At 52.4% G+C, this 22,821-nt stretch overlaps 1 protein-coding gene across 9 annotated transcripts in view; it reads left to right on the top strand.

The window, feature by feature from the left end:
* SCUBE3 (signal peptide, CUB domain and EGF like domain containing 3) overlaps positions 1-22,821 on the top strand; it is a 110,655-nt gene that overhangs the window by 21,247 nt on the left and 66,587 nt on the right. For all 9 annotated transcript variants that reach the window (XM_019514147.1, XM_019514150.1, XM_019514149.1 and 6 more), the window contains exons 2-4: positions 9,101-9,223; positions 11,547-11,672; positions 21,389-21,523. In XM_019514147.1, the coding sequence (XP_019369692.1) occupies positions 9,101-9,223; positions 11,547-11,672; positions 21,389-21,523 (384 nt within the window). The remainder of the gene's footprint in view (positions 1-9,100; positions 9,224-11,546; positions 11,673-21,388; positions 21,524-22,821) is intronic.

Below are 22,821 nucleotides of genomic sequence, written 5' to 3'. Positions count from 1 at the left end.
ACTTCACTGTCAGGGCGGCTAGGATCTGGAACCAACTTCCAAGAGAAGTGGTGCTGGCTCCTACCCTGGGGTTGTTTAAGAGGAGGCTGGATGTACACCTTGCTGGGGCTGTTTGACCCCAGCGCTCTTTCCTGCCATGGCAGGGGGTCGGACTCGATGATCTGCTCAGGTGCCTTCCGACCCCACCTACTATGAAACTATGAAGTGGTGGAAGAGAGCGGAGTCGGATACCGGGGGCAGCCACGGGACCACTTAGGGGAAAGGAGAGACTGTGGCAGTCATGCTAGAGGCCTGTGGATGCACGAGCACCCACCTGACAGCTCCGTGGGCTTAAGTGGGGGACAGAGGCTAGATGGTGGCTCAGGACCGGAGCGTGCAAAGCCCCTGCTAGCCTGGCATTTCCTGTTGTATTTATTTTCCTTCTTGCCCCAGCAGTTTGAGAATGTCGGCTCCAGGACCCCGCATCCGTGGTGTTTGTTTTTCTTTCTGCTCCGCTGCTGCCTCTCCAGAGCCACGGCACGGCTTCTCTGCAGAGAGCCCCCGCGGCGCTCCGAGGCAGGGGCTGCCATGCCTTCAGCGAGCAGCACAACCTTCCCCTTGTATTTTCCCCCCCTCTTCTGCTTCTCCTCTGCTGTCCCTTCAAGACCTGAGCAGCAGAGATGATTCCACTGACTTTTGAGCGACCCTGGCCCCAGCAACGTGCTGCAGGCGCAGCTTCCCAGGACATTTTGTGGCTGGACAGCCATTAGTGCCTGACTCAAGGGGCCGGTGGAGAAGACCTCATCACTTCTCCATGCCCCCCAGGTGCAAAACACTTCCTTCAACCCTCTCTGCCTCCCAGTATAACACCAGGCTTGGACCCACCGGCTGCTGGGCTCGGTGGAGACAGGCATTAAAAATTGAGGATCTGGCTGAGATGTGGGGAGAGCTGCTGGCCAGATGTTTTTCCATGGGGGCCCCTTGACTTGGGAAGTCATTCCCCACACTTGATCCAAAAGAGCCCAACTGTGTTGACCGTTTGGGTGTTCTCCAAAACCCCTCGTGCCGAGCAGGTGTTTGGGGAGGGCTGAGGATAGGCATCTCTCTCTTAGCTTGCAGGCAGGGTGGGGATTTTGCTTTGGTCTCTTGAGAAGTCTGTGTGTGGGTGGTTGGGTGGGGTGCGCTGGGTTTTTAATCTTATAAAGATTTTTGTATTGAAGTTTCAATTTGCGCCCAGAGCCCCGGGAGAAGTGAGGTGGTGTCCGTGTTTGTTTGCAGTACAAATAAGCAAAGGGTACCTGTCTGGTGGAGCTGGGAGTTAAGTTGGCAGGTGAATCACTGGGCTATGCAATTGCCAGGGAATAGTTGGAAGGTGAAACTTTGTATCAGGTGCTGTACTCTGCACTTGAATTAAACCTAATTAGTCTGATGAGCTTGGCTTTGTCTGGAGATGGGGTTGCGAAGAAGAGCACGCTGCTGCTAGAGAAAGCTGCTCCCGGAGCTTTGCGGCGGCATCTCCGCCTTGGCGTCACGGCTGATGTATTGTGACTGCCCATTGCAAACGGCAAAAGAGCTTGCTAAGAACTTTTTTCCAACTACTCAGTCAGCCTAATAAAAGATCTTGCATCTACTCAAAGAAACATGCCTGCTGAATGTCCATTCATTCTTAGTGCCTCGGGCTTTTGGCAAGCTTGGACCCGATCTTGAGCCACCTGCAGCTCCAGCTGAATTCAGCAGGAGTTGTATGTAGGTACCTGCCACCACGGGAAAACCCAACCCAGGGGTCTCTGGGCCCCAGTTCTAGAAACCCACTTCTGATCGTTTCAGCGCTGTCTCATTCTTGTTCGTGCAAGACCAAGTGAAACCAGACCACTTGACTGGCCCCAAAGACAAACGCCCGCTGCTCAGTCGCAGCAATAGCCATGTCAGGCAAGTCTCTGAAGGCAGTGACAGAAAAATCTAAGCTGGAGGCTGGATTTGGGAGCTGAGGATAAAAGGACTTTATTTTATAAAAGGGACAGCGGCAAAGTAAGTTGCGTCTTACACGTGAGAGAGGAGTTTGCAAGAGCGAACAGGAGCAGAACGTTAATAGGATTTTTTCAAAAACGTTCTGCTCAGATGGTTTCAAAATTGAATCTTTCCTGCCGTCCAAAGCGTTGGAAACGCAAACAGCAATATTTTGCCTACAGCTCGCAAAATTTGTTAACTGAAAAAAAGACTCTCCTACCGAGACATGGAGGGGGCTGCATCTTGAAAACATTTTTTTCTCTAGGTACATGCTATTTTCAGCGAGAAATTTCAAAAGGAAATGAACTGAATTTTTTGTTTGGAAGAGAAGGTTTTATTTCATCGCAGTTTATAATAGTACTCTTTTCAGCATTTTACTATTCCACAATTTTGTTGGTCTGAAATTTGGGATTTTGTATGTCTTTGATTTCCTTTTCTCTCCATTGTTTGCTATTTTATGAATTGTCTCTGGAGTCTTTCCCCATTCCCCCCCTGTGTTTTTTTTTCTTTTTCCTTCTTGCAACTTTTTAAAAACTTCTCCAACTTTTAAGAGGTTACAACATGGCAAATCTGGAAGAGTTTTCATGTCTACTTTTGCTATCATGCAACTTTTTTTGAGTTTTTGAAAAGCTAGCAGAATGGAAAAAGAAAATAGAAAACTCTGTGTGTGACCATAGGCATTATTCATGGTGTTAGAGTAGTGGTAAAAAGGGGCGGGGGGAGGAGAAATCTAAAACATCTTTGCTTTTAAAGAATGACATTGAAAAAATCCTGCAAAAAAATGACAAGCTTCTTTGGGTGAACCTTGTCTGCCTCTGTCCTTAGACCAACATGGCTACAACCTACACCCCTGCAAAAAAAATGAAACATTTTGATAACTTTTTGAACAGAATTCCAATGAAAAATTCAACAGGAAAGAGCTGGATTTGACAATCCAGTCTGCCTTCATCTGTGCTGAGCAAGCTAGAATTGAAACTGGACAGCAGAATGGGATTCATCCAGGTCCCAGCTGAGCATAAATCAGTGCCTCAACCAGGGTTGCTGTGGGGTGCAGCTCAATTTTAGCACTGTTAGGTGTGCAAACACCTAGACACCATTCACTAGATAAACCGAGAGATTTCAGATAGGAATCCCGAGTGTCCACAGCGTGCTGATCTGTTGTGGGCTTTTGGATCTCTTTGCTGCATTTGATTTCCACAGTCAAAAACCGAACACAAGCTAAGAGTTGGCATTTCTGAGAGGTCCCTCGAGTCTAACAACGGTGAGAACCACAAATACAATTATATAAATATCAAGAGAGTGAATTCAGTTTTTGAAAATGTCAAATTTTCGGCAACCGAAGTGTGGGTAAAGAAATGTTTTCTACCTGAGAGCTGTCGAGGCAGGAGGGGAAGGATCCAAGGACAGCTCAAGGGGCGCCTGTATGCTAAACCCACTTACGACACCGACTTCCTCAATGACCTTCTCCAAGTTGCTTATGCCCAAACCTTCTAGCAACGGTGCCTATAAAGTGAGGCTCTTAAATCTGTACGTGGGTGCTTAGAAGGGGTCTGGTTTGTAGAAGTGCTGAGCGTGCAGAAATCCCGCAGAAGTCATTGGGGGATTGGTGTTGCCCGCGGCCGTGGAGCAGCTGCTCGCTTTAACCTGCAGCCTGACGAAGGGCATTTGTACCCGAAGGCTTGCAAAGAAGAATTTTTCCAACTATTTCCGTTGGTCTAATAAAAGAGATCGCATCTACACAAAGAAACGTGTCTGCTTTAACCTGAACACTTTTAAATAGATTGTGCAACCTCATGTTAACCCTCCAGGTTTTCTGGCCTGAAGGGTAAAAAGGGGTAAAGTCCAAAATGGATCTATGCTTCAAAGGAAAATGGGATTAGGAGATCTGTGTGCCTCTGTTCCCGCACCTACAGCTCCTGCTGACATCCAGTGAGACTGTAAATGTTCATCAAATCCAAGCCTTTATTTCTGTGCCTCAGTTTCCCCGTCCACAGGCCCGTGCTGCTGCTGCTTTGCTTCTCCAGGACGTAATCAATTAGCATCTGTGTTGTGGCAGTGGAGTCTGCAGCACTAAAGGGTGCTATTCTTAGCTTCCCTTGAAATGAGATGAAAAAGGTTATGTAGAGTTGAATTTTCCTTTGAACATCTAATTGCAGCTGGATGCTATGCCGAATGGTAAGTTATGGTAATTCCAGCGCTTCCTCCTGCGCTGAATGGCTCTTTGAACGAGCAGCATTTTAGCTGCAGCCTTGTGAATCCTCCCCTTCACCTTGTGGCAGGCACCAAGCTGGTTCCCAGCCCTGTGGTACTGGCTGAGAGGGTGTTTGCAGCCGATCGCAGCCGTGGCTCTCCAGAGCACAAGACGCCATTGTCTGCATTAAGAGGCAGCTCCGTCCTTTCCAAAAGACTGTGGGGTCCCCAGTCTCCCGAGGGGCAGTGTCAGGTCTGCGGAGCGCTGCGGGCAGCAGCAACCGTGCTGTAGAGGAAGGAAAAGGTTAAGGGGGGGGCTCGGTGTGCCCTGCAGTGAACATTAGCCCTTAACTTGGGAACCCTCGACCGCCGCCTCAGCCCTGGCTCAGTATCTCCGAGGGGTTGGAGCCGGTCCCGTTCAGTGGCAAGATCTCTGTGAACCCCTAGTCTCCTGTAGGAAATGTGGTTGGGGAGCTTTCTGTACGGTCTTGTGTGGGAGCCGCGGAGCTATTGCCGAGAGCCGGGAAATATGACTCAGGGAGGAGTGAACTTTACACTCTTGCGGGCGATCGCAGGCTTTTCCGCTCCTTTTATTGACACACGTTTTTAATTTTAAAAGTGATGCTCACGCAGGTGTGTCGCGTGCGTGCGGGGGCGCACACCGAGGGGGAAGGAGAGCCTCTTACACGGTAAAGGGCATGGGCCTGCTTGGAAGGAGCTTGCCTGGCCCTGCTGGCCCCTTTGGGCTGCACCGAGCTTTGGACCAGCTCCTGAACTGGGCTCTGCTGGGGCGTGAGCGAAGTACGTTTCGACCCGTGGCGTCGCCCCACGCTCGCATCAGCGTTGCTGAGCTTGCAGTCTGTCTTCCTCCCCATCCGTCTCCGCAGAGCCTTGCTTTGAAGCGTCCCCTGCAGCCAGTTCAGCAGTCAGCCCAGGGGATAGCTTTATCTTCCTTGGCTGCTGTTCGGTGGTCTCCTTGCAGGTGCAGTGAAGCTGTGTCTAAGTTTAAGGGATTCCTTTTTTTTTTCCGAGCTGGCTCCTTCTTGTTCAGACCTCACTGCATTGCTGACCAGACCTGGTGGAAAAAACCCAGGTATTTGGGGTTGGAGTCAAGTAAAGAGGGGAGATTTTTTGACCAGAAGGCACCCCCATTCCCAGAAAAGTAATGATTGAGAGAAGCTGGCTGCTGCTCTGATGTACGTTGGGTACCAGCTGTGACTGAAGCTATTCCAGGAGATTTTTTTTCCCCCCCCAGCATGATGTAATGTCACTAATTGTACTGTTCAACCTGTTCACAATATCCGTCTCGCTTTCAATAGTCACCGAGAGATTGATGCCAGTTCCGGTAGACCCGCGGCCGACGTGGGAGGGTTGGCAACCCTATTGCCGACATGGAAACGGGTAGGAAGGAGGCTGGGGGCAAAGCAGAGCGGAGAACCCAGCATTGAATTGATCCCAGGCTCAGAAAAGGAACCAGAAAGCATCTCTGGGGGATCTAGGCAGACTTCACCACACGCAGATGCTTTACGCTGCAGCAGATCACTAAAACAAAGATGGCAGGGGGCAGCGGAGGAGGCCGTGCTGGTGACGGTAGCGCTGGTCCATACCTCCTCCGCGGAGGCAGAGCAATAACTAGGGGAACTGGCACGTTTCGTGCACCCTGCCATCGAACACGTACGCTCACATGAGAGAATGGAAATGGCTTCAGATTGCTGAGTTATGGAGTAAGAGGCTGGCTCTGGCACGGGCAGCTACCAGCCAGGAAAGCTGTGGCGCAGAGGGTGCCTTTGCAGCCGGTGCACTTTGTGTACCCAGGAGCTGCGAGCCAGGAAGGGCTTAACAGAGCTCCCGACACCGTTCCAGTCCCTCTGCTGGGGAACTGCACCAGCGCAGGTAGAGGCCGATTCCAGCCAAACCGACTGGTCCCCCCTGCACACCGGGAGCAGGTTTTTTTCCACCCCGCCAGGAAGTGACTCTTCCCGCAGAAAGCTGGATCCAGTCCCCCCCACCCCACACTGTAAATGTTGTGTTGTCTCCAGTGCATTGGGTCAGATTCGCACGCGTGATTAACGACCCAGGGGATGCTGCAGTGGCTCCGGGCCATGGCTAATGTCAGATAACAAATATGAATGCATTGTGTAAATATTTACATAAAATGCAGGCACGTGCCGCCTCCCAGTCCCAGCCACTCGCATCTCCCTGCAAGAGTGAGCAGAACAGGCAGTGTGGGATAGTAACAGGGGCTTCCCCTTGCTTGGTACATGACCTCCACGCTTGCGACAACGCCCATTGATCACGGTCCCGCTTGAGATGGTGGCTTCTCCGACTCGGGTGGCTTTGCACAACCCTTTAGCAGTCCCGACAGCAAAGGTCTGCCAGGCCTGTGAAAGATTCCCCCGCTGAGGCAGTGGCAGGGTACCTGTCCCTTCATGCCGGCAGAACAGACAACGGGATCAGTGGTTGATAGCTGTTCTCCTGCTTGGGATCTCTCTTCTTTTGCAATTGCATGGGAAGGACAGAGTGATTGCAAAGCCCAGGGTGAGGACTCGGGGGCTGGCTTGTGTCTTGTGTGCTCACTAGCTGGTGTGCTGCTGCGGCGAAGACCTGATTTACTGTTCCTGCCTTCCCCTTGCCCCATATCTTATAGTCACCAACACTGAAAAGTATGGGCTTCTCAAGTATTAAGGGGGAGAGAAAGGGAAGGGCTGTTATCTCCGTTGCACAGACAAGGGACTGAGGCACAGAGAGGTAAAGCGACATGCCCGAGGTCACACAGGGAGTCTGTGGCAGAGCATTCCTCTGCCTTGTATGTAGAAGGGACAGATACTTCCACTGACTTGCACCCCTTTCAGGGGCTGTGTAGCCATCACAGCCCTTTTAAAAGCTCATACTGTTCCGCTTACCACTCCTGTTCTTTTCTCTCTGATGGGAACAAGTGATGGGACCCCCCCCCGGGCAGATAGCAAAAGCAGCCCATTCATAATGACTCTGGCTGACAGCTTGCTCACTGCTTGGTGGGGAGAGGCTGTGTAACCCTCAGCCACTGGCAGCGCTGGAGAGCCAGCCAAGCTACTTTCCCCCTCTGCTATGAAAAAGATGCCCTTCCAGGTGCATTAAATCTCTTCCTGAGCGGGCCATTAACAGGCACAAATGTGCCCGCTGCAGTTCATGAGAGCTCCGCTAGTTACTAAGGGACCAGGTAGCAAAGCCAGGAGAGAGCGAGCCAGGTGAATAGCTGTTGCTAATAAACTTCAGTCCAGTGCAGTCAATAGCCATCTGACACCTACTTCCATTAAAACCCCCGGCACCTCTGCCTCCTGTTGTGTCAGGCCTCGGCAGCTGGCAAGCTGTGCCCTCGTGGAGCCATGGTGTGCAAGCCAGGCCTATCCCTCCCTCCGTGGCACTTGCCCTGGCCATTAGGTTAGCCGAGCGACTAGTGCTGAATTTCAGCATTAGCCGAGTGACTGGTGCAAGAAGGGGGGTGGCGACGGGGTGTTAGGCTGAGCTGGGATGGAGGGTGAGACTCGGGGAGTGGGTACAAGAGGGAGAGAATGGGGGTGTGGGAGGTGAGAGGAGATTTTGGAATTAGAGGTGGACAGGGAGCTCTTGTGGTTAAAGCACTGCACCGAGGAGGAGACCACGGTTCAGCCCTGGGTAGCATGGGTGCAGCACTGCCCTTTCCCCTGGAGCATCGTGAGGATAAAATGCTTGGGTGGCTGGGAGCTGCTTGGATACTTTAGACACGAGGGTCAGCTTGATGCTCCATTGGGATGGGAAGGGTCAGGCTGAGTAGTGCTGATGAGAGGCCTGGTGGGTCATTGTCTGTTCGCTGGCCCTAGGGGCTGGGGTAGCCTCTGGCAGTGCTGGGGTGGGGAGCAGCTGGGGGCGGGGGGCTTTGTGGCTGTGCTATGGAGGAGGTCTTCATATTTTTTCCCATTTAGCCCTTCTGTTTCCCACTCCCTGCTCCTAAGTTTATTTGACATGGCCCCAGCTAATTCATTCACATTCCTTCATTACATTTTTCAGCTGTCTGCCTAAGAATAGAAAACCATGATGATTATTAGGTTGGCTCCGACAACTGCTAATTGGAGCCGGAGCCGGAGCCTTCACCTCCGGCTGGCTGGTTTGAATCCAACCTGAGCCAGTGGCATCTAGATGTTGTTACTGTTGCATGTATACTCATGCAGTGAGTTCCCAGTCCAGGTCTTGAAAGGCACAGACAGGGCCATGCTGGGCTGGACATGGCATGGACGCACTCTGGCACCCTGTCTCCAATAGCCGCCAGCCCCAACTGCATCAAAAGGAGGTGCAACAGACCCTGTGGTTATGGGGTAGTTTGGGGACATTTCTTTTTAATCCCTTTCCTGAGAGGTTGGTGAAGCCCCTAAATGCTAGCACTTCCTTGTTTCACAGACCCCTACATTTTCAGGGCCAGAAGGGGCTACTGAGATGGTGTATCTGACTGCCCGCAGACACTTCCCTCAGTGGTTCCTTTACTGAGCCCCCTGACAGCCCGTGGCAGAAGTGTGGTCACCTCTGTTCTGATTAGGCTTAATCCAGCTCCTGTTGAAGTTAGTGGGAGTCTTTCCATGGATGTGGGTGTCAACTGGATCTGGCTAGTAGTGGTTGACAACCTTAGCAAGGGCTCAAGGACCGAGAGGTCCGGAGACTGAATTCTCACCCTGGGAGGAGCCCCCCTCCGGGGTTCAGCTGAGGCGCCTGGATTATTTTGGGGCCAGCAAGCATAGCAGACCGGTCCTACTGCTGGCCCATTGCTGTGTGGAGAACTTCAGCTTCCAAGGCTGATCTTTCACCCCAACCTCATGCGGAGCAACGTCAGGAGCAACACGGGAGCAAGGTTGGCACATCTCAAGTGGGCGCGGGTATTTGCAATGTTACTTTATCTCCTCCTCCTCCTTCACAGATGTCGATGAATGTATTGAGGGAACCGACAATTGCCACATTGACGCCATCTGTCAGAACCCCCCCCGGTCCTACAAGTGCATCTGCAAGTCTGGCTTCTCCGGGGATGGGAAGCACTGCAAAGGTAAGCAGCCCAGCTGCCTCAGCCAGTGGCAGAGTCTGAGGAATCACTGGGAGATGGGGCTGTGTTTGTGCGGGTTTCGCTGTGCAACAGGGGGGTGCTGCTTTAGTCCCAGCCCAGCCTATGCTGTTTACTGTGGTCCTGCGGGGTGTAAGCAAATGTGGTCTGCCTAAGCTTACCAGTGCAGCGGGCTTGTATGGGCAAGACATACTAGGTCCTCTAGCCAACAGCATGTGAGCCAATGATGCAACCAGTATCCTGTCCTGCTGCTTTTGACCCCGTAGCCCAAATGACTTGGCAGTCATTGACAGCTGGGAGCAGCCTTTGGTGCATGTCCAAAGCAGAGCTTGAACTCACACCTTCAGAGGCCTAACAAGATGCTTTAACCACTTTGCTGCTGTGCTCCTCCTGGCATCCATTTTTGCCAGCACAGGGTCAAGCTCAGGACAGCAGTGGTGCCAGGAGAAGGTTGATTTCTATTTCTAATTGAAGGGTTGCGTCTAACCCTAAATTGACCATTTGGAAAAACAAAGCATCCGTCATCGCGTCCCCACCCCATACTTTCACATCAGCCGTGCTCCAGAGATTGCTTCTGTTTAGATTCCAGCAGAATCAGCTGGGTTTTGTTTTAAACAAATCAGCATTTTCCTGCCCTGTTTGCAACCCAGAGGTGTATCTGTAGGCTAGGACATGAGAACCTACTGGAGTGAAACTGAGAAGCAAAATCAAATACCAGCTCAGAGCTCTGCCTCGCCTGCTCCGAGCCCTTACCCCTCTCCTCCATTGGGTATTCCCAAGTGCCCGAATGGAGATACAGAGCACCAGTAAATGTGGAGGGTGGCAGCTGAATGGTCCCAGCTCATTGAGGACTTGGTACTGCAGCTGTAGCAGCTCTGGATTTTTTGGTTGATACCAGAACTCTCTATAGGAAGATGCAGGTTTGATGAAGGTTTCATTGGGAGCTTTTTCCTCTCATTGACCCAAAACTTCATCATGGAGGTGAGAGGGACATCAGAATAGCGGTATCTTGGTGGTTAGGGCCAGCACTGCTGTAGTGCTAGATTGAAGTTCCTGCTGCGCCTTGTTCAGAGAAGGGTTAGTGCATGTGACAGTGCCACATAAAGCTCCATGGTTTTGATGCTGTAACTACACGCAAGAGAGCGTCTCTGCCCCCAAGAGCTTACTGTCCAAATATGAGAGCAGAAGTATTGCTATCACCATTTTGCAGATTGGGCAACTGAGGCATTGAAAGACTGAGCGATTTGTCCACAATCACACATGGAACCTGTGGCAGTGCCAGGAATTGAACTTGCATCTTCTTTGAGTTTCAACACAGTGTTTTAACCTCAGCACCCCCTCTCTACCAAAGCTGAAAGGCCCCATCAAATCGCATCTTATTTTCAGCTGCCATAGGAGCATTTTCAATACAAAGTAGCTACCACAAGCAGAGATACTGGCCTCAGGACAATCTAGTACTGGACATCAGAAGGCATGGACTGGCACTGGGAACTATTGTGTGCAGCTGGCTCCTGTACTCCCATTGTGTTGCCTGCCTTTATGCTTTCTTTTTGAGTCTGACTCCCATTCCTTTCACACTAGGACTGCATCTGCAGAGCTTCTGGACTTTGTTAATGGGCATTAACAATGAGGTAAAATGGGCATTCAGGGTATCGAAAGGCCCTGTTTCTGGAGTATCTCAGCTTCCACTGACATGGTGAATAGCAGGGAAACAAACAAAGAGATTAGAGGGATGACAGCCAATTAATTTGAGGTCCGAAGTCTCGATTTGCTAGGGGCGGAAGAGGGAGGTGCACGCAGTTGAATAGGAATGGGAACATCGCTGTAAAGTTCAACAGCAGCAACCAGAAATTGGTGAAAACCAGTTCTTAAAGACAGACGTTCCCCTGCAATGCCGTGAACCCAAGCACAGGCTTCAGACTAAGGACAAGAATTTAACAAGAGTCCAAAAGAAAGTGTGCATTCATACGGACATCAGGAGTTACTTCAGTGGCAGGCAGGCTGTTTTGGTTGCAGTGGTACATCTGTCCTTTCCTCCATACTGGTCGCAGTGACATGATAAGAAAGCCAGGGAATAGCTGGATATGAGCAGCACCAAAATGTAGTGGGTGGAATGGCTCACACTGGGATACCAGAGATTACAGGGCGCAGCTGTCAGTCTGTATGGGCTGTATGCAATCTCACAATCAGGAATATCACATATGTTCACAAGTCACAGTGGCCCCCTCCCAGCCTGCGAAGCTTGTAGCTGGGCCTTGGGATGAAGTCATGTCTCATCACTCTCCCTCCTTCTCTTCTATTTTTGCAGATGTTGACGAGTGCGAGCGGGACGATAACGCTGGCTGTGTCCATGAATGCGTCAACATCCCAGGGAATTACCGCTGCACCTGCTACGATGGCTTCCGCCTGGCCCAAGACGGACATAACTGCCTGGGTAAGGCCTTGGCAAGCTGTTTGGTGGGTTTAGATGGGGCCCTGTGTGCACCACAATTCTGCAACCATGGGCCTTAGAACCGATTTCCCGTGCTACAGAAGTGCTGCAGAGTCCTGCCTCAGGTTGGTGCAACAATATACCAGAGCTGGTGGTCAGCAGGAGCTGAACCTGGGATCAAAAAGCATTAGTGTCTGCTACCTGAGCTGTAGGACCAGCTCTATTAGTTTGATGACAGCGGCACAATCCCCACTACATGGCACCCAGTATAGGGACCGTGCTGTGCTGTGTTAGCTCGGGTTCCATTTCACAACAGGGCGTTTTCAGCTTTCAGAGTTAGAGAGAAAACTTTGAAAATCTGACTGCCAGCAGGGTGTCATCCTGAGTCTGTAGACAGCCTGAAGTAATAGCTGAGAAAAGGATGGCTGGCAAGGTGCATCTTGTCGGGGGGTTGCCTTTGCGGGGCCTGGACCTGTAAAAAGGTGACTGCTTTCTGTGCATTGCTGGGTCCTTCACTCCCAGTTGGGAGTGCGTGCAGCCCTTCTGAGGGTCAGGCCTGTAATAGCTGGGCTCAGTGATCTAACCCTGCATTGTGAGTCAGATGCACCGACTGGATTTTCACAGCTGTAAAGCCTGTACTAGAGCAGCCTGCCTCTGAACCACCCTGGTGGACTTCCCCCACCTTCAGTGTCCAGTCCCATGTGGGTGCAGAAGGGAAGGGAGGAGTAGCTTAGAGCTGTGGGGTGATCCATGTTCCCTCTGCTCTCCCGTGCCTTCTGACACGCCGTATGCCATTGCACAAATGCTCCAGCTGTGAGGTCTTACTGTTGTGTTTATTGCTTCTGTGTCCCAGAGAGGAATGCAAGCTTTTCTGAGTGGCCAGTCCAGCTATTGGAGTCCAAGGCCCACCCTTTCTCTAGGGTCAGGCAGAGCTGCCGGGTTTCTTCACCAGAGGATTTATCACCAAGAGCATTTGCTGTTGTTAAGTCTGCATTCAAACAGATGTGACTCCTCTGTCTTAGTGGGAAACAAGGTGTGACTGGTTTCGGGAAAGATAAAGTAAGAGCCAATATGGGCTTACAGCTGGTGAGCCTCTTAGACAAGCCAGCAGCTGGTGTCGTCTGCATGGACTAGTTATTACATGTTGGTCAGTGCCTAGCACAGCGAGACCCATCTTGGTCATGGCTGTTAGCTGATACGTCAATAAAAATATGAAAGTATACTAAATGGCCATGCTTTTCCCCAAATGCGGGGGCTGGACCTTTGAAGAGGTGGAGCTTTTTGGCTCCACCTGTTGCGGGGAGCTAAGACCAGCCAGTAAGACCCAAGTCGCGAGAGCACATTGTATTGCGGGAAGGTGAGCTGCTTTTTTACTGTCAGCCTTTCAGCCCAGTGAGAGAACTTGATAACCCAAGGGGTGCTCGGGACACGCAGGTCTAAGTAGTCGGAAAGCCAGAAGACGCACATCTCTTTCTTCTGCCGTCGCCTGAGAAGGTGAATGGCAGGCCTAACGAATTAACCCGACGCCCCCTGCCACCCTGAGTTCTGGTCTGTGCAGCGTGATCCCCACGGCGGTCAGCGGAATCAAACCCATTTATTCCCAGCTCCTTGACATGAATCCTGGTTGGCGTAAAAACCGCGCAGTGTCTGAGAGCCTCTTGTAGATTTGCCTCCCAAAGCTGCGTCCGGGAGCAGGCGAGGGATGGCACCCCCCCGAAACCTTTCCTGCACACGCTGCTTCCATGTCGTGCTCTTGGATGCCAAGCCAGGGAGAGCGATCAGGGGAGCGGGGCTTGACAGACCCTGGATCCCTCTGCCAGCGCTTCTGCATCGGTGTCTGGAGCAGTCCTGTTCCACAGGCAGGCACCAGGCTCTAGCGGACGGCCTCTCGTGCCCAGCTCCTGCTCCAGCAAGCAAGGGAGGGGAGTCTGTCACGGGCTTTCCTTAGTGCCCTGGGGAGTAGCATTCCTAGACATGTTGCTCGTCATCAGCAAGTCCCAGCGAGCCCACAGACACCACCAGCCAGAAATTGCTGGGGCATCTCACTGAGCGACTCTGGCGGGGAGTGAATCTTGGAGCTCCCGAGCGAGAGATGGCCAAGAGGAAGAAACACTTTGGGAAAAGCAGAGAATCAAGAGCAAGGGTGGTGGGTGCAGAGAGTGCAGTGACACTGCTTACCCCCGTCCAACAGTTGTCCTTATGTTCGGTGCTTCCCACCTCCCTTGCTCCTCGGGGTGCCCCTGGGCTTTGCTTCCCTCCTGCTCCATCTCACCTGCTCAGATTTATCCTGGGACTTGCTTTGCTTCCCCTTTCTCTAGTGTGGCCCTCTCCTTGGCCCAGACTTCCCCTGCGGCACTGCACTCTGCTACCCAATTCACCCCTGTCCACAGGTTTTCCCCCCATCTCTTAGGCCACTGTGCCCTGATCCCTGGCACAAACCTGCCGCGCGGCAGCTCCCATGATCTCCCAACATCTGCCCACCCTCCACGCTGCAAAACCCAGCATGGTACAAACCGATGCAAAAATGTACCTCGGGGACAGTTTTTTTTGTAGACACTGTTTTTGTTGCGTCTGCAAAGTACTAACAGCAGCAGCAGCTGGGAATTTTCAGAGTTGTTTAAACACTGACATATCGTCAGGGAAATGCTGACTCCCTCTCCCCACCGCTGCCCCGGGAACCTCGTGCTGAGAGATCGTAATCTCCCAGTTACATATTTCAAACATGTTATTAGGGAAAATTGCTGACAGGGGAGGCAGCCGGCCCCAGATCCCATCCCCATGGCAGCATCAGTGAGTGCCGCGCTGCTCGGGCTCAGCCCTGGCAGCAGCCGTGTAGCCGCGCTGCTTGGGCCTGGGGTTGTTACTGCCCGGGTGGGCGGTGGCGGAGTCCCAGGGCTGCTCCTCCATTCTATGGCGGCATCTTTAACGGCGCGAGGAAGGCAGTGCGAGTCCACGTGCTAAGAAGCTCCAGCCCAGCCTGGAGTCCCCAGCAGGGCCGTGGGAGCTGGGGCACAGGGCCTTGGGGTAGGTAGGTGCACAAGCCAGCTACCCTGGTGTATTAACCTAGCAGGGGCTCTCTGCTCCTGGCTGTCTCAGAGCTGCAGAGGGTGCGTGATAAGCAAGGCAGGTGTCAATACGCTGTGTTGGACCTGGCAGCTGTACCCCATACAACCATTAGCCGGATCAGTCCTGAAAGGGGCCTTCTGTGCCGCTGGCTGTGCTTGTGCAGTTGGGGAAACTGAGGCATGAGGAAGTGAAGCAGTTTGCTCTTGGCTTTGCAGCGAGCGATGGGCAGAGCTGGGAATAGACCCACTGTCACCCAGGCCCCGCCACTGCCGAGACCCGTGCGTGGTCTCTGCTCTTCCCCTGCGTGCCCTGCTAGCCAAGGAAGCACCAGCCTGCATCGGATGCAGGAGTCCCAGCTGCCCAGTCAGGCTTGAGGTCAGCCTTGCACCTGCCAAAATAGATGAGTTAACAGCAAGGACAGCAGGGATATTAACCAGCAACCAGGATGGGTAAATAATTCCCGGTCCAAAACAAACCCTGCACCGGCTCGCAAAGAGGCCGCGCGTCCCACCCCCAGATTCCATCCGGCCACGGCTGATCCAAACCATTGTCAAGCTCTGTCTTCACGGCTCTAAGCAAGCCTGGCCACCTGCCCCGCTGCGGCATCACCGACTCTCTTCTTCCACTGGCACCCTCTGTGCGGGGTGCTGCCAGAGGGAGAAGGGAGGTTGAACTGCTGCGCTGATGCCCAGAAGGGGAGCCAAGAAGCCATGGACATGTGGGATTTGCAGCCATCCTTGCTTCAGGTTGATGTGGAAGGCACGGAAATGGCCTTGCACTGATTTCACTCTAATTAGCGTCTGCAGAGGGGTCATTAATGAGCTCATCAAAAGGGGGGGGGGGTGAGATTATGCACACATGCGTTTTGCATTAAGCACAATCGCCAGGACTTCGCAGTTCTCCCCATTAACAGGGAGATTTACACAGCTGGAAGCAGATGCGGGAGGGGCAGACCTGCCTTCCTGTCCCGCACGATGAGGAGCCCAAGGAAAGAAAGCAAAGCTGGGATGAAGAGCAGTGGACGTCATGTGTTTACAAAGATCCCTGCTGCATTGCAGAGGGAAGGCTGGGTAAGAGGAGGCTGCTGGAGGGAGCTGGGGACCAGCGGTGGTGGAGGGCAGCTGGCTTTAGCTGTCAGTCCTTAGCTCATGAGGACCTGCTGTGAATGGGGGATGTTTCATTGATTTCTTCCCCTCCTCCTGTAGACCCTGAGCCTGTCCTCATGCCTTGTCATGGACACGATGAGATGGGAGGCTGAAGGCCTGCCTCCTACTGCATAAGGTCTATGAGAAGCAGCCATCAGAGCTGGCACCCCGGGGATCCTCTTCTGTCTTCTCCCAGGAGCGCTGGGCTGAACGTCTGAGCCCCTTAATTGGGGATGAGTTTATCCAGCAGGAAGTCTCCTTCCCATGGGCTCTGCTTTGTTGCTGTTTCCCGTGCTCTCCTGCCTCGGGCAAGCATGTTCTTGCCTTGCCTAGTGACACTGCCTCTTTCCTCGTGGAGGACAGCCCCTCTTACAGGCCATCTCATCTTTTAGGCAACGTGACCTTGATTTTGAGCTCCCCACTGGTCCAGAGCACGTCTTCCTCCCCTGGTTCTGGATCTCTCGCTGTTTTTCCAAGCGCCATTTCTGGTGGCTCTTAGCTCTACAAGAATAATGGCCTCCTTGGTGACGTGAAGAAGTGTTCTCAGCCCCTTCTGCATACATGCAACAGGGGTCAGAGACGCTAAGCAAGACTTGTCTGACGTTATATTTGCTTAGCCCCCACTCCTCCCAATACAGCACCGGGATTCAAACTGGGACTCCTTGTCTGAGACTTGTCCTGCCGTATTTGTCTTTACCTATACCTTCTGTCTTTACAACCAGCTGTCTGGCGTGTTCCCTCACCTTAGCGATTCCAGGAGCCACCTTGCCGGAAGATAACTGTGTTTTGCACTCACAGGTGTAAGATCGTCAGCTGATGCAGATTTGCTAGGATACCAGCAGAGAACTTGGCTTTTAATATGCAAGTCTCAAAGGGAAGGGTGGTAAGTGTAATTGCCCCCATTTTGTAGGCAAAGAAACTGAGGCAAGTCTTCACACACACAAGGTGTTTCTATTTCTAGTTACTTGTGTGAAATCGTTGTGCAGACAAGACAGACCGTTTTATCAAGGTGCATCTATTGAGATCAGCGCTGTCCTACCACCTGCTTCTTCCCTGATGTGGAGGTAAAAGCTCCTGGGTCCTATTTTGCAGTGAAGACCGCTTTCGGCACGGAGAAGCAGTTCTCAACCAGGGTGCTATGGCATCCTGGGTTCCCTTGAGAGCCTTTCAGGGGTGCCACAAGTTGCCATGCAGGATTAGTACTGTTGGGCGCGCAAACACGATTCCCAGGATAAATGCAGAGACTTCAGATAAGAATCCACGGCATTAGAAACATTCTGGCCTGCTGTGGTCTTTCGGACCTCTTTGCAAAAGGAAAACTGCTCTATTTTTCTTGAATCAAAAATTGATTGAAAACTAAAGAGGTGGCAGTTTCCAACTGCCTTGCCTGGAGGATTGCAGTAGATCAGTAATAGAGTGGGGAAATGGGACCCCTAGGTTTCAACTCCTAGTCTGGTGTCCTGCCGGACATTGGACAATGCTGCCTCGTTGCCAGTTAATGCTGGCCGCGTGGGTGTGAGCCTGGCAGCTGCAGCCATCTCTCTTCCCTGGTCTGCTCGCTTTGGCACATCTTGAGGAGGAGGGCATGTGATGTGCGCTGGCGTATGGGCAGGGGGCAGAGGGAAGGCTTGGCCTTTCTGGGACTTGTAGGGGATTGTCTGCAACTTAGATGTTATTAACAGAAATTCCACTATGCATCCCCTCCCATCAGATCTCACGTAACCTTTTGAACCAGGACAGGAATTTGAGCCCTCGCCCTGACGTGGGGGCCTTTTGGCTTCTGGCCGTCTCTGTTACGTTTAATAAAATAGGCATTAGGGCCACGGCGTCTCGTTTCAGCCATTGGTTCTGAACTGGTGCCTTGTCATTCTCGCACTGAGTTTTAAGGAGAAGTCACAAGGAGTTAAGCTCTTGTTATAAGGGAGGGATTTGAAAGGAGTTACGGGCACATATGGGACAGAGCGTGGTTAAGACTAGGATCGTGTTCAGGAAAGAAACCTCCCGCCACTGACTAGAGCATCCCCTTCCAGTCTTCCTTTTTAAGACAGCTGGCAGGAGCTAGCTCAATGCCTGGAGAAGCAAAAGCAAAGATTCCTGCGTCTGAAACAATGTGCTGGGACAAGGGAGACGGCAGCCCTGGTCATTTAATCTTCTCTCTGCCTTTTATCCTTTATCAGCTTCCAGCCTGTACCACCTTGTGCTAGGATCCTGTTTAGACTTCTTAAGCTGAGCAAGGTCAAGCTGGGGCAGCGTATGGATGGGAGACCGCCATGTAGCGGCTGGGTGGAAGTGGTGCTGCAGGTGATGGGAGGCGTGGGGCTAAAGTCTGCATGGCACAAATGGGCTCCCTGGGTGTTGGGGAGCTCTTGGCTGCAGTGTACTGTAGGGCTCTGCTGAGCTGGACTATGCTTGGCTACCGTGTGGTTGCTTCGGGATCACAGCCAGCTGGTTTGGGTTGAAGCAGGACACGGGGCAGTGTGGCATTGCCTTAAGCCAAGGGGAGGCAACCTTTTCTGGCTGCGAGCTAGAATGACCTGCTCTGGGTCAGAGGCAGGTGGGCAGCGCTAGGACCCGGCCCCCACCATTGCCACCGAAACCTCATGTCTGCAGGCCAAATCCAGCCATGGGCTGTAAGCACTGAGGACCTGTAACTGGCCATCTTGGCTCAACAGAAAGCAACAGAGGTATGCCTGTTCAGTTTAAGTGCATGGCTGAGATGCTGGTCCGCTGGGTTGAGCGCAGGTCCCTCGACCAGCCACAGGCTCTGAGCTAAATGCCTCCTTGGAGCCTCGGGGATGCATCTTTGTGTGGTGCAAACTAGCACGGTGCAGAAGGACCCACCTTCACTCTGCGCACACTGCTTCTGGAACCAGACCGCTCGGCACCGAGACAGTGATTGCACCTGGTGCTTCCCAGTAAGGATTGTACTAAGGGTGGCTCCGAATTTGTGAGGGAGTGTGAGTGACTGACCCTAGGAGAGTCTTGCACTTGCTGGTCCAGGGGCAGGGTTTGTACCTGGGTTAGCTGTCTCAGCACGAGTGTGTGCAGGGGCACGTCTCTGTCTGACTGTGCCCATCTGCCCCTGTAGGAGCCTCCTGTGCACAGATGAGTTTGTGTCGCTCCCTGCAAACATGCACATGTGCAGATTTACCTGGGGGTAAGGCGGCATGCCATGCGTGTGGTGGGTGTACCCTGCTGTCTCTGGGCAGGGGAGCTGGCGTGTGCATATCTGAGTGTGCACTTTAATGAGCTGCTCAGATGTGTGCTTGTGTTTGGGGGCCCGATCTGGAATTCCTTCCCTCCACATGCTGTCATCGACCTGCTATTCCAGCTTTTCCGGAGTCCGCTCCACAGCCTCATTGCTGGTGTCCAAGGGGCTCAGCTTTCCACTTAGCTGCTGGGTTTGAAACGCTCGAGTTCACAGGAGGTTTTCTTTGGCACTGGTCCTCTCGCTCCTCATCCTGATGCTTTCTCTCCACGCTGGGAGAGAGGGCTGATTGCATTTCTCCTCTGTTCTTTGGGGGAAAAGGTCCAGGGTAGTAAAAAGCCCGAGATGGAGAAACTGCCCTATCCTGGAAGCCTGAGGATTTTGGACCAGATGGTCAAAGAGATCTTTGGCTCTGCAGTCTGACCGGAGCCCTGTCCAGCACCCATGCCACATACCAGCCTGGTCACTGAGAAGAAAAGCTAGATTGAGCAGTCTCAGTCCCCAGGACTGCATAATGAGTAGGGATCCTGGAATGACTCGACCAGAGGCAGAATCATAGTTGGGTAGGTGCTGGGTGCCCTTGGGACCCGTGTGGCTCATCCTTTATTTGGCTTGGACAATCGGTTGCGGCTTGCAGTAGATGTGAATTCCATCGAGGTCCCCACGTCGCACACCTGCTGCCGCAGGAAGGGGTTGGCGTGCCCTTTCTTTAGCTGCCTGGGGGTATGAACAGGTGAAACAGATGGAGTTGTAAAAGGGAAGAGTACTTCTTGCTCATCCAGCAGCCTGCTGTAAGTGCATTTTATGTCTCCTCTAGATCCACTGAAATGGTTTCGTCTAACTGTTCTTCCCCCTGCAAAATGGGAGCTAAACCCCAGGAATTGATCAGCTGTTGTATTCAAACATTAACTGTGTTTAGCTTCCACTTATCGTGGGACAGAGCAGACAGATGAAACAGTTACCATGAATCAGGTGACGCAGAAGTCCCCGCACTTTAAACTTGGTATAATTGTTTGTCTGTCCGTACCCTCAGGAGTAGCTTGATCCACCGTGTCTGGCGAGAGTAGGAGGTGAGCAGCGAGGAGCTTGCCTTCCTACTCCCAGTGCTGTACTTGTTCTGGAGACATTGAGGACTCTGTTCTCTGGAAACACCCAGGCCCTACAGCCCTCGAGGTCACTCCTCCCTGTTTGCCAGGGGATGGTGTGTGGGGACCCTGGAGCTCCCCTTCCAGGCAGGCTGGTGCTAAGCCAGTGCTGCTCTGAAGGCCGGCAGCCTTTTGGGCTTTGTTTTATTAAAGCAGCAAAGCTTCTGAGGATTTCAGAATGAATGGTCTGAGCAAGCTCTTAGTGAAGGTTTCCCTACTCCAGGGAACACACTGCAGGCATTTTCAGGCCCCTTTAAAGGGCCTGAGATGTTGCTTGAGTGGTGACTTTTGCCAAGATTTGCAAACGTGTACACCTAAAGCAAGGCTTCATGGCGTATGTTGAGGCTCCTGGGTGAAATTAAATGTCTTGACTTCCCAGCAGCGATGCAGCCCCTGCCATGGAGCGTGTGAGGCTCCGAGAGGCTCTTCAGGGAGTGCGTATATGCCTGGTCACTCGCAGCCGTTGCGGAGGAAGAAAAAGGAGCAGGAGAGCCCGTATAGTCTCCTGCAGCTAGAGCGGGGACCTGGGAGTCTGAATCCTGGGTTCTTTTACCAACCTGGCCACAAACTTCCCTGTATGACATAGGACAAGTCACTTTCTGTGTCTGTGCCTCGGGTTTCCCCATCTATAAAGTGGAGGACTGAGTGTCACCTGCCTGCTGGCTGCCGGAAGAGTTTGGAGGCCTAAAGAGCATTACTATTAATGGGCAATGGTGCCTTTTTCTCTTGTAGGTCTGAAGTGTTTTATGAGGCTGGGCGTGTTCTGCTCCCCCCATTTTTACAGATGACGGATCAAGGCACCTAAAAGGGGGAAGAGACATGGCCAAGGCTGAATGCCGAGTCAATGGCAACTGGAGCAGAACCCATGTGGCCAGAGTCCAAACCCCTTGCCACGGCCAATGAAACCTGCACTCTCCACGTGCCTCTGTTTCCTTGTTGGTAATATTGCCATGAAAGCTGCTTTCACCTGCTGATCAAGGCAGCGTCAGCTCCCGTTCCAGACTCTGGGTGGGAGCACCTGTATATTTATCACGTAGCATGCAGCTCTTACTCTGCAGTTTGGCATTGGGGTGTGTTGCTGCTGTTGCGCCGCTGTTTTTGGATCAGAGGGGGGATGACAGGCTCTCTCACTCTTTCTCTCGCTTGCTCTTTCAGACCTGGACGAATGCTCTGTGGGGAACGGTGGCTGCCAGCAGACCTGCATCAACATGATGGGCAGCTATGAGTGCCATTGCCGGGAGGGCTTCTTCCTGAGTGACAACCAGCACACCTGCATCCAGCGCCCAGAAGGTTAGTTCCTGTAGTCTCTAGCTGCTCTTGCCCCCATCACTCCCCGCTCCCCCCACTCATAGCTTCTCCCTTGGGTGCCATAGTCTTCAAGAAAGGTGGAGAAACGCCGGGTGTGTCTCAGACTACAAACGGGCCTGGACATATCGGCTCTTTGTCTACACTGTGGGGGGAACGGCTCTTTGCCCAAGTTCACTGCTGCTGTAGATGGGTGGTACCCGTGCTTGCCTCGGTGGAGCTTCACTGGTGGCTGTCTACTGAGCGCTGGAAACGGGGCAGATTCCCGGTACGACCCAAGTGTCAGCCATGGTGACTCTAGCTCGTATGCTGAGGGTTAAACCAATCAACCAGACTGGGAGAAACAAGAGGAACCTTAGGAGTCTCTTCATTTTCCTCTGCTCTGGAGAAGGAATTAGTCTCTAATACACTGACTGGGCATCACTTTCTTGTGACCGTAGAGGCTGGATCGGGGACAGCCTTGGTCTCGCTTTCATTTTGTGTGTATGGTTTGAGTCACGGCGGTTTCCTGACGTTCCCCTCCTCACCCTATAGCACCAGGCACATGATGACTAGCCCCCGTTTTTCATGTCTGATGCAGGAAATCTACCCTAGGACATCACAGGGGGTTAGAGAGGACCCATCACCTCCCCTTAACGATTTGTTTTTTGTGCCCTCTGTCCAGTATCATTCCTCTGGGGCTTTATACCATGCCTGTCCCCTAGGAAACTGGCCTCAGACCACACTATCCACCTCGCTAATGGCTTGAATTCTTCTACCGCTGGGGAAACAGAGTATTATCAATGGTGGTTTTGGTATGCCAGCCAGGGTCAACAGTTGTTGCAGCCAAGCATTCTGGGTGCTTAATAGAGCAAGATGCCTCTCCCGATTTGCTGCAGCAGACGTTGAACTTGGCTAGGTTGGTTCTTTCCCAGGCTCGGGTTCACTTTGAGCATGGGTTGCCATGTTTGGTGCTGGCGGTCAGGAAGAAGTCAGAGGGGAGTCTGGAGTTGCTGGCGGAAGCTGCAGCGAAACTAGACAAGCCAGTTTGATCCCTGTAGCAAAGCCCTCTCGAGCTCCTCTAATAAGGTGCCTGAAACAATAATACCGAGCGGAGGAAACTAATCCATTACTGGGACATTAATCAAAATAAAAGATACCAGAGGACTCTCTGGAAATCCTGTGGGACTCGTCTTCTCTTGCCGTTTCTTGTACTGCATTGATCCTGCTGCCTCACTGGTGGGTTTAATTCCCTGTTATTTGGACTCGCCTTTTAGAAATGTTGGGCAATCAGAGTTTGTTGT

Source organism: Gavialis gangeticus, unplaced genomic scaffold (genome assembly GCF_001723915.1).
Source record: "Gavialis gangeticus isolate Ggan-Ray unplaced genomic scaffold, GavGan_comp1, whole genome shotgun sequence".
Taxonomy (NCBI): Eukaryota; Metazoa; Chordata; order Crocodylia; family Gavialidae; genus Gavialis; species Gavialis gangeticus.
This window is presented reverse-complemented; position numbering and strand designations above follow the sequence as displayed.